The following is a 12,028-nucleotide window of genomic DNA, read 5'->3' as shown; positions in this document are numbered from 1 at the left end:
CAAATAAACTGCTTGTTTTACCCATGTTACAGCTGTAAAGGACCTGCCAAAAATCTGACCTCCTATATACAAGTCTGTATTATACTGGAAACATACCACTGATGCATTCAGCCTGCAAATGCCAAATGTTTACAGTTCTCTCGCTTCTGCCCTCAGGGATCGTATCAGGGAGATCTTATACAAAAGCATGGTGGAAATAGTGTTCACAAAATATGAAGGAACTGAACAGAGCGTAAACCTCACAGCCACAGTTCAAACACACACATTTTCCTCACATGAGGATGTAACTTTCTACACAATCTGCAAACTGTTTTATTTGAATACACACACTCATTCATATAATGTGACTTACTTGGCTTGTAAGTAAAGTTTAATCTTACTGTAATAGTAAGCACAACGTGATCCATACAAGCCTAGCTGCCCAAAATACGTAGGTATCAACATTAGTGTGTTTCACCATATTTCAAGGCATTTACTTAAAGTTAAGGATGGATGTAAGAAGAATGCTCAGTATCTGGATTCTGTTAAGGCGTATCACTACAAAGATATTTAGCTGCAAAGTACCTTTGCTGAAGAATCAGAATCCCTTCCATGAAGGAGACCCAATACCTGAGTGACGCAGGAGGTAAAATGTTCATATCTACATTGTTAAAAGAAAAAAAATGTTGAAATACATTTTTCATTTTGGAAACATTACTCAACAATCAAAAGGATGATTTCTTGAGTATTGCTCATAATTCATTTTTAGTTTAGATGTTGTAGCTTTAACTATTGAAGAATGTCAATGAGTCACAGTAAGTGGTGCTAGGAAAGACTGGCTACAAGGGCTAATACACCAACTAAAAGAGTAAAAATAGCCCAAACACAGCATATCAATGCTATAAATCAATATTATCAAACAAGTGTTTTTGAGTCTGGGTGTCAATCCCAATGTCTAATTCACAGCACATAAAATAAAGTCCAAATTCTTACATGTTGTTAAGGCAATTCTAATTAAGCAAGACATAAAACCTAATGCAAATATGACAGTTCTATGCACAAATGTCATTTAAGCATTTTTATCTTGCTCTTCGGCCAAAAAGACTTACATAAGATCAATAAAAACAAGGTCTCCCTGCCTACAGGCTTACAAACAGAAATATGTCATACAAAAGGAAAAGGGGATGGGGAATGGGGTGGGGGAAGCAAACAAATGGAGACACCACTTCTTAAAATTTCAATGTTCTGGTAATGAACACTTTGAATAGAAACACTATGGGAGAGGAGTCAGTTGGAACTTCTCTCTCAGCAAAACATGCCTGTATGAATACTGAGAACCTATTTGCTTTCCATTTAGAAAGCCATACATGTTTCAAATATCTATTCTGAAAATTAGATTCTGCTGCTCTTGGAATACAGCTGGAGACCTGCTGTTGATTACAGCATTATAGGAACTGACTGCAAATAAGAAAAGGAGCATAATTTCATTTTCTGTTGATTCCAATATGGTGAAATTTCAGATCTAGCAGGTGATAACAGCCTGCCTCTTGCCTTACATTCCACATGTGTTGAATGGGCATGAGTGATATAAAATTATATTCTGGTGCAAGGGAATAAAGATATTTATTGACACATCTTCCTGGGAATAAAATGGATGCTAACACCAAAAATGTCAGGCAGCTGGATACTCTACAGCTCTTTCTCAGTGGCAGCAGGAGGGAGAAATGACATCTAAGGGCATGATTATTGAAAATGTCTGCTCCGCAGGCCTGTTTCACAAACAGAAGGGAATACATCTTCTAAAATGGTGCTGAATGAAACAGTGGCCATCATAATCTTTTACTGTACTTTGAAATTTTGAAGCACCACAGGAAAAGTGCTCAAGAGTCAAGTCCAGCCTGCCTCTTGCCTTACATTGGGATGGCTATAATCCCAGTCTTCTCACCATAGTTATGCACAAAGGGCTTCAGGGAAGACTGAAGTAGAAAACTTAGCTTCTGTCACCTTTAAAGTCACATGATTACAGATCTTAGGACAGAAAAACATGCAAAAATGGACACACAAATTAAGGAACAGTAACAGAGAGCCCCCAAAATAATATTTGTAGGTAGGTTTATTTTGAAGACATACTTGGTAAGATAAACTGCAATCTTGGGATTTTTCAGGAGATCCATGAGAAGATCAACCGAGTACTTTCTTGTTAGTGTTCCATCACCATTCACAAGAATGTTGAATATCAGCTGAAAAGTCTGATGAATATTTCTGGAATGGAAAAGCTAAACAAAGAGCTCTGATTTACAATAATGAACCATCACACTCCCAGCTATATCAATGCAAACCTATAAACCTGAAATATGATAGCAATAAATATGATTCAATTGGATAAAAGATATGCATAGTTAGTAGAACAGGCCTGCATTACTTGATTTGCACAGGTTGCTGGTGTTATTCCACATCCTGCCACAAATATTATTATTGGCAAGATTAACATGCCTGAAGTAGAAGTTATTTCTTTAAAAGAAGAAAAGAACACATCCTTACCTTTTCTCCAACTTCTTCATTTAATGTAAGACTTGACAATATTGAAAGTGCGAATACAACCATTGTTAGACTACTGTGGGCCAAGAAACTGATCAGAGTACGATAGAAACTCTTCACATTTGTCTAGTACAAAGAGGAGAAAAAACATTCCTAGAAAAAGTTGCATTTGAGTGTAACCTGTTGCTGCCTAAGTCAATATATTCTATTCCTTACCATTTCACAAGATTAATTAAAAGATTGCTTCCCCATAGAACATACATGTCATTTCACAAATATCCATTGGAACCGATAATGCATTAATGTTTTATTTTAATGTTACTTTGAAATTATGTTTAGAAACCGTTAGAGTGTGAAGGACAGTAGAGACCCAGGATGGCCAACTCAAGAAAATAAAAGTTTACACTTCATCTCTGAAGTTATTTATATGCAAATTTCCACTGAAATCAATGAGATTCATACACATTTGTGAAAGATTGCAAAATGTTGGTGTTCACTGAGAAGTGAAGTGTATTTTTTGAGGATTTGGATTTCAGAAATATTAGCATAGCGAAAGGGAGAAAAAAATGAGGAAATATGAAATCTATATAAAAGACCTTTACCGATGAACTTGGCCAAAATTAGATCTAGTGTTTGTTAAAATAATCAAAAGCAAGAGGAGTCATATCCAAGTGCTGTGGAAAGTCCTCATTCTCGACTTCTTTTCTGCATTACATTAGTGTAATCATTTTCTCTGGGCTCATTAGCATGAGACTATAGTCCTGTAGTTTTGAAGGTACACAGGAAATGTCTTTACCACCTCTGCTAAATATGTAAATACAGAAGGAAATTTCCCCAGATTAACCAAGCCATTTCTTGAAATTCTAATTTCTTCCATGTTCTTTGGAGATAATGGTTGTGCTCATCTGCTATATAAGATCAAGAGAAAGAATCAACTCCTACTTGCTCACTTAAAGTGCTAATGTTTCACACGCTCAAATGATTAGACTCCCCTTTCTTCAAAAAGATTTCAATAAAGAAAGTTTCTTACCAATGACTTAATATGTGCTTGAATGGATAGATTGTGTCGACACAGATTTGCCATAAGTCCTAGGCATGGTATTGTTAACTCGTCTTCTGTAGACTGACTAAAATAAAAGCCCACAATAAAGCAATCTGCTTTGTTAACATGTTTATTAGAATTCCATACTTCGTTTCTTATAAAACTGATTCCTTCAAGTTAATCATTATCCCCTCAGAGCAACTTTCACTTTGTTATCCAAATCAGTAGAATGATCCCATATGCAGAACACAAGTAAATCACTGCATTGGAATTGCTGTATGCTTATACCTATCATTTATCAAACTATGTGCTGCTCACTTTATAATTATGCACGGAGTGCAATCCTACAAAAGTAAGCTCCACTGAGTTTAACAGGACATGCTCCAAGGTTAGTGTATACAGGATTGCCGCATAAGCCGTTCAAAACACTTATCAGTTTGCCCACCCACATACAGCTGTTGGTGTCATAATGACTTTAGTGGTAGGACTTAACACTTCTTGCAGAAGAGAAGCCACTAAGGAGAATGAAAACCCAAGTGTAATTAGCTTTATTAATTTTACTGAAAACAAAAGTTATATGTCTTCTTCCTCTGCCCAAATACATATGCTACTTTTACTTTAGTGCATTTTAGAGACTGACCTGAAGGTGGCCAATTAAACTCTCCTCTGAAACTAAACAGGAGTGGGTATGACAAATATCTGCATAGGACTCTCCTTCCTTGGAGGTTTTTGAGCAGAGGTTGGGTGGCCATCTGTCATCAATGCTTTAGCTGAGATGCCTGCATTGCAGGGGGTTGGACTAGATGACCCTTGGCTCCCTTCCAACTCTAAGATTCTATGATTTTATGATTCTATGAAACCACCTGGGAAGTGGAGAGGAGGGCAGGGAATTTGCTTATTGCAAGTTCAGCTCTACCCACCAACACTACCTCTGTCCCATCTCCTGACTCAGTCGGTAGAGCATGAGACTTTTAATCTCAGAGTTGTGGATGGGTGCCCCATGTTGGGCAAAAGTTTTCTGCGTTACAGGGGGTTGGACTATAGGACCCTCGTGGTCCCTTCCAACTCTACATTCTACGATTCTATGAATATACCTCTGCTGGAAAATATTTGGCCTTCCTGTTCTATCATCCTCAGTCTAAAAGTCTTCTGTTCCTTAAAATGCACCTGCCCTTTCTCTCGCTGCCCCAAGGCCTTAACTACCTCCCTGAAAACAGCTCAGCGGTTTTTACTCCAAGATGGTCAAGTATACAACTGTAGCCTTACTGAGATAAAGATTTAATCCTACGAGGTACTTACATATGGTGCATAAGAAATGAAATTAAGTCATCAATATTAGTACTGCCATGGAATACTCTTGCATTGTAGGTCAATTTCTGCAGCAGTTGAATACTCTTGAGGGGGAGAAAAAAACAAATTATGATACAACTAAAAGATGTAAATTCTAGAAATTAGGGAAGTATTTATGTATATTAGAGCCACTGCATTCCATTTTCAGATTAGGAACTAGATAATATACTATTTTAAAACTATTAAAATCATTCCTCCTTGATGATTAATAGTCTTCTAAAAATTCAGTTTATACAACTAATTAGTAGGTTGAAGCAGAGGTTTTCAAAGTGTTTGAGTCCACAGCTCCCTTGACCAGCTACATTCTTTCTGTGGGACCCATGAGTCCAGTTATGTCACCCCTTGCCTGCAGAACTAGCAGCCTCTCACCCTTTTTTGAATACTCTCCCTTGTGAAGTGTTCCCTTAGCCTCCTCTCCTCTCTCCTTGGGAGTCCTCCAGGTAGCCGCTCCTGGTTTCTGAGCTGCCCGCTCCAACCCCAAAGAGAGGTACCTCCTCATGCCACCTACCAGGGGCCTGGGAAGAGGATGCCTTCAGCCTAAGTGGATCAACAAAGACTGTCCAAAGGTGAACGTGAGGCCAGCACCTTACCTTGGGAGGCTGCAGTGGCAGCAGCAGGCGCTGCTGGGCCTGCATGCTGGAAAGGCTCCCCTTCGGCACTGGACACTCAGCTCCCAGGCAGGCCTTGCACTCAGCAATCACAAGAAAGGCCAGCACAGTGCCTGCCTGGCCTCCCACTTGTCTGTCCAACTGTAAGGGCTGGTGGACTGGCTAGCTGGCCTCCCTCACCACCTGCTTGCTTATTCCAAGGCCACCTCAGCTCCTGCAACCAGCACCCCATGACCAACCCCAGAGGCACCATTTGCCGAGGGAGTTTGTAGCCAGGACTGCTGCAACATAACAGCCGCACAAGCCTTTGGGAGGCAGAGATGCAAGAGGACATCAGAGAAGGGAGGGAAGGAAAGAAAGAAAGACAGAGACTAATGTTGCCCGTGCCACCTCTGATTATCATTCAAGGCACACTGGTTGAAAACAACTGGGCTAAGGGTTCAATTGTATGCACAGGAAGTTGTTATGAAGCAAGCTTAAGCCTGGAAGAGGGGAAACATGCCGTTCAATGTTCTACACCAAGTTGCAAGATCACATGACCAAGCTGAATGGGCTTAGGATCCACCCTAAGTCCTCACTCTATGGTCAGGCTCCTGCCGCACCCCAGAACATATTTTTGGGACTTACACAGGCCTAGATTCAGCCAGCTTAGGCTCACTTGGATGAGCAAGTTATGTGCTGGGGCTGGGGACTTAACATTAGCTGAGCCAGAAAAGCGCTTCACCCTAAGGTGCTCATCCTGGCTGATTGCACCCTAAGACTATTAATCATCAAGGGGAATTAATCACTGAAGTGCAGATGTGAAACCAGTAGTTGGCCAGGGGAGGGGGTGGAATAAAACCAAAACTGACTCTAGTCAATCAAGTTTTAGTTTTAGTGAAGATGAGATTAACCCATTATTTCACACCAAAAAGAACATGAAGCAGAAATAATTGTTCCATGGCTATAGGATACAAATCTATTTAAATCAAGCAAGGCAGGCGTGCCATTACGTTTCCACATTTTATTAGAAATTTCTACATTTGCATTTCAGCTATAGTCTGATGGCAAGGACACCTAAGCAGGTTTGGATCTCATGTGTGCTTGGGTGGGAGGACCCCCCCCCCGCCCCCAGAACCATGTGCACATAGCCTTGAGTTCCATGGAAGAAAGGCAAAACATAGCTAAAAATAATTTTAAAGCTTTACATTACTTACAAAAAATAATTCCCACTAGATGAAGTGTTAAGCATTACATTATGTTACCTGTAATAATACTGGATCAAGAAGATTGATAGAACTTCGATGAATCACACCTGCCAGGACACTACACAAATTGTAAGTATTCAGAAGGGCTTCTCTGATCTCATTATCTAAAACTAAAATATAAACATACGCACATAGTCACTAGAAGCAACGTGTCAAGAACAAAGGCAATTAGAAAATATTTCAGAAAATTTATTAAGCAAAATTTCCATCCAACAGCCAATTATATTTTAATAAAGAGACTTTGAGCCTATTTTTTTAATTTTCCTGAAATGTGCTGGGATATAAAGTAACTTAATTAAGCAAATTAAGAAGAAATGCTAGCTGCTTCTATAGATCTAGTCTTACACACTGGAAACAAGTAAATTTCCATCTTAAAACAAAAGGTCAGTTAACATATTCCTCCAAATTCTGGCATATCTGCAATAAAATCTCCTAAAGTAATGTTGACATATCTCTAGCTTTACACTACAGTGGTACCTCGGGTTAAGTACTTAATTTGTTCTGGAGGTCTGTTCTTAACCTGAAACTGTTCTTAACCTGATGCACCACTTTAGCTAATGGGGCCTCCTATGTAACCCGAGGTATATCGCTGCTCACTCAGAAGCATTCAAATCACCATACCATTTATTTAAAAATATTTTTTAACCATTCATCAAAAGTTTGTGTAAGTATACAAAAGTGTGAATAGAATTAATTCAATACAACTTATAAATACAGCACAATTCCAAAGGCCATCTAAAATTTAAAATTTAAAATGCTTGGTCAAATAGGAAGGTTTTCAACTAGCACCAAAGCTTGTAATTTCAGTGCCAGCCATGCCATCATACGGACGCCATTCCAAAGTTGTGGCACCATTGAACAAAGAGCCTTCTCCTTGTGGAACCACAATATACATCTATTAAAGAAGGTACTTGGAGCAGAGCCTCTCCAGAAGATAAGACATGGGGAGGCTGCTATGGAAGGAAGCACTACAGAATGTAGGTTCCAATTCTTACAAGGTTTTAAGATGCATCAGCATCTTTAATTGGACTTGGAAACAGATAGGCAATCAATATGGATCTTTCAAAATAGGTGCAATATGAACAGCTCTGGCTAAACCTGTCAAAATTCTAGCAGCTGAGTTATGCACTTCCATATACTCTTAAAAGGACAGCCCCAACATATTACAGAACTCCAACCAGGCTAACAGAGTGGTGATCAGCATGGCAAAGCTATCATGTCACATGTGGTGAACCAGCCATAGGTAATAAAAGGCACTCCAGGTATCAAGTGACAATGATGGATCAAGGAGTACTCCCACCCTGTATCCCTGCTCCCATCCAGAGCAAGTGAATACCAATTTCCTGGAGTCCAAGTACTACCCACCCACATCCATCTTGTTAGGATTGTACTTCAGTTTATTGACCTCATCCAATGCATTACTAAGTCCAGACACTGATTTTGTATTCCTGCTTTTCTTACAATAACTAAGTTGTTGCATTCATGAGCTGCACAAAAGCAATAAATTTAATATTTAAAACATTATTTTTTAAAAAAAAAATCCAGCCAAGAAATTTAGGTTATGACAATCAGAACACTCTAACATTACATTTTAGTGTGATGTCTGAGAAAGTTATATACAAAAGTATGCAAGAAATCAGAGCCAATCATAAGTTTTACACTACACTTTATCTGTAATTATGAAGTATCATGATCTATAAAGTATTAAACAGCTCAGGATATGCAACTCAAATGTATTTAAGGCTTACCCAGTTGAGAGAGCAAGCCTACCACATTCAGGGTTAACTGGGGGCTTGTATTTGGATCTTCAATGAGTTCCACTAAGCAGCATAGACATTCACTTGGTAAAATCTGGTTCGATGCAAAAAATCTTGTCAGCTTCAATCCTGAGATGACCTGGAAAAATGTATTTAATATGGTAACTACTAACTGAAGCTAAATAGTAACACTAAACCAAAGACTCCTTAAGTATATTGGAACTCTAGTGAATACACAGCAGTCTTCCACAAAGCTAAGTGAAATACGAACTCACTTTCAATGAAGTGAAAAGACATAGTACAGTATCCTTAACTTTCTCTCGCAAAAATCAATAGAACTTAGCAGAGCTTAATTTAGAGTGGAGCCATTCTTTTCAAAGATCATTCTTTGAAATAAGTACATAATCAAATACATAAACAACAACTTACTATATGTTATGTCTTTACCATACTTCTAAAAAGAGTTCTACAAGTAGAGCAAGATTACATGTTAACAGCATCTTCCAAAAGTATGACAGTTGAACAAAACTGACAGTTGAAAAAAAGTGTCCTTGTGAATGCACCCTCAGAAGAACACTTCAACCTAGATGCTTACAAAATTGAGGCTCTCAAGAAGTGGCTAAAGGTAGTTTTTTGTCTGAATTCTATCAGATCTGCAAGAATTCTAACTTGAATACTGTATGCTGACAGAATTGGGGAGCTGGTGGAAATTCTACATAGATTTATTAACTGCAATAAGAGTATTTTCAGACTTGTTCTATGCATTTTAATTAATTAAAAAAACTAACCAAGTGGCTTCCAACTGAAAATAGGCAATATAGGCTCCAGTGCTACAAGAACTGCCAAATGCCTTTGGATAAACACTTTCTTCCACAGCACCCACTTTCCAGAGTGGGTCAAGGTTACAATTAAGCAAAATGTAGTTCAGATAAATAATGAATTTTGGTGTTCCCTATTTAAGATTTATCTCCTCCACCTTTCTGAACATCAAAAGGGGTTTGTGAAGCAATATAAAATAAGCAAACCAGAAAACCAAAGCAATCAGAATAAGCACCTAAACAAAATTTCCCAAATCAGTTGATTCTGAATGCCTTTTTTTAATACAAGTGTATACAGGCAGCAACCATCTTAGATGTGTTTGATGTGTTCGACCATGCAATATGCAATTTCACTTAAATGTGTGGTGCTTTGGAACGTAACCGCTGTGTAAATTGGGAGTTGCCTGTATAGATTGATTTCAGAACGATCCAAGGGAGCCTCAGTAGAGATTAAGTTCCATAAGTTTGGTGGTCCTCTTCCCTGTAACCACCTTCCATACCTCTGAAACAGAAAGGACACAGAGCAGTCTCCATGGTCAACCACAGTGTGTGACCAGGTTCAGATTGTGAATCCCACAGATCAGGGCTTTTAACATTGAGGGGGAAATTACGTAAGCCATTCCAAGTCCATGGAATACAGCAAGCTATAAAATAAAGTGCAATAAATAAAAGAAAAAAACCCGTGATGAGACCCTGAGTTAAAGGGTTTCAGAATCATATGCTCCTTATGATGTGCCATTCTAGCCCTCATATGTTGCTGGACTCCAGCTAGATAAGTTTCAATCCACAGGTCAATCATCAGAGTGGAAATTCAGCTTCGCCTGGAGGGCCACTAGGACCCCATCCCTGCTTTAACAGCAGTGCCACAAAGCACACATTGCAGTAACCACTACAAACACACACTGCAAATATGAGTGCATATGCAATCAAGGAATTGTACAGCATGCTTAAGAATCTTTATTTGCAACAGCCACTAGCCATAGCAATAAAATAAAGTGTAAGAACTTAACTATGCAAAATATATTTTGGAGGTTTGCATGAATAATCAAATAATATATCTTATTCTAATTGCTCCCGCTAAAAACCTTGCCGTTTTTGCTGATGATTGCATATGTATGGCAGCTTCCTTTGTTGTGAGCAGGCCTGTTATATGCCTGCCAGGTAACGAACCAGTAGAAATCAAACGGAGGTGTATTTTCCCTCCCCGCTTCCAATCTCCACCCCTACCTCTCGCTTCTTTTTTCAAATAATGTAGAAAATTGCACTTTAGGTCCCCACGATCTCCAAATAGGGCTTACTGCCAGGTTAAGTTTTCAAAGGTTACGTTTGCCTCGGCCGCTTTATCTGCAAGGCACTTTTTCGCTGTGCGCATCGGGGTTTGTTTGTTGCTGGTGTTTTGCTTTCGAGAGAAAACTCCTAAAAACAGAAACCCCAAAGGAAAAGGGCCATTCCCAGACGCTTCCGTCCACTCCTGGCCAGGCACCCGCGACCAGCCTAGCCGAGAGACGGAAAGCCGCACACCGAGCAGCTCCGCTCGGCTGCTCTCACCTCCAGACTCCGCTGCAGCAGCGCTGCGTTGGGCGGGGTCCGCGCAGCCCGGTACTGGGAAGCCGCGAGGAGCAGCGACTTCATACAAGCCGGCGCGTCCATAGCGCTGCCGGGCCAGCCGCCTCCGCGGACCTTCCCTCGCAGCGCCTCAAATCCCGCCGTCAGAAAATCGTATTTGGCGCCTTGGCCGCCATTTTGACGCGAGGAGGAGCCCCCGGCGCCGGCCGGAAGCCCCGGTGCATGCCGGGAGGTTGGAGAGGACAGCCGTTGAAGTCCTCTCGTCCCAGTCTAAAGGGGGGGAGCGGGGGGAGGAACGGGGGCGACAAAACAATAGCACGAGACACCCCCCTCGTAGCCTAGAAATCGAGGCTAGACGGAGTGGGCGGCCGGGGCACAGTTATTTCCGTCCGCGACGGTGGTTCTTTCGCGTCGTGTGGCGAAGTAGCAGCTCTGTGGGAACCAGGGCGAGCTCGAGAGCGAAGCAGCCCTTCCCCCGGTGCATGCTGGGAGGGAAGGGTCACAAGCGGCGCTATTTTTGTCCTGTGGCTGCTGGTGAGGTGATGCTTTTCTCCTCACGTGGGAGCTCTCGTGGCGGATGCGCACGCGAAGCCGGTCCGGGGTGGGCGCAGCCGTCCGGTGGGAGATGAAAGAGAATAGCCGCGGAAGTAACGTGGCCGGACAAACATCACAACAAGCAGCGGTGAACTGGCCCGTTTCCTATTGTGGCGTGCGTGTGTTGTGCCAATTTGGTTTGCATGCTTGAATCAAGATACGGTGCTACTCTGTGTCTCTCGTGCAATAAGCGCAACAGTGCATTACAATTCCCCATGCATATACAGTACCGGTTTATTTAACATCTCAAAGGAATGGCCAGGCTACCTAGAAAAGGCAATCAGATAAGGCAGGAACGTCCAACAGGTAGATCGTGATCTATGATAGATCACTGGCTCCCCCCAAAGAAGCTCAAAAACATTTAACATTTTAGCCCTTCACCCCCACCTCAAAAAAGCTCAACAACTCTGACCTGAACCCCTAAAAAATGGGCCTTCCTCCTTCCTAAAAAAATCTCAAAACTTTGACCTGAACCCCTAAAAAACGGGGTTTTCCTCCTCCCTAAAAAAAAGCTTAACTTTGACCTGAA

At 40.9% G+C, this 12,028-nt stretch overlaps 1 protein-coding gene across 1 annotated transcript in view; it reads right to left on the bottom strand.

Moving 5' to 3' along the window:
• CIP2A (cellular inhibitor of PP2A) overlaps window positions 1-11,939 on the bottom strand; it is a 28,701-nt gene extending 16,762 nt beyond the window's left edge. The window contains exons 1-8 of the mRNA XM_081908406.1: window positions 10,888-11,939; window positions 8,513-8,660; window positions 6,762-6,874; window positions 4,859-4,953; window positions 3,548-3,644; window positions 2,521-2,643; window positions 2,110-2,255; window positions 565-640 (exon numbers count right to left, since the gene is read on the bottom strand). Of these exons, the coding sequence (XP_081764532.1) occupies window positions 565-640; window positions 2,110-2,255; window positions 2,521-2,643; window positions 3,548-3,644; window positions 4,859-4,953; window positions 6,762-6,874; window positions 8,513-8,660; window positions 10,888-10,989 (900 nt within the window). The 5' untranslated portion in view covers window positions 10,990-11,939. The remainder of the gene's footprint in view (window positions 1-564; window positions 641-2,109; window positions 2,256-2,520; window positions 2,644-3,547; window positions 3,645-4,858; window positions 4,954-6,761; window positions 6,875-8,512; window positions 8,661-10,887) is intronic.
• Between the last annotated feature and the right edge of the window lie 89 nt (window positions 11,940-12,028).

Source organism: Podarcis melisellensis (genome assembly GCF_964234715.1).
Source record: "Podarcis melisellensis genome assembly, chromosome: 4".
Classification (NCBI taxonomy): Eukaryota; Metazoa; Chordata; class Lepidosauria; order Squamata; family Lacertidae; genus Podarcis; species Podarcis melisellensis.
Note: the sequence above shows the minus strand (reverse complement) of the source record. Positions and strands in the feature narration are given on the sequence as shown.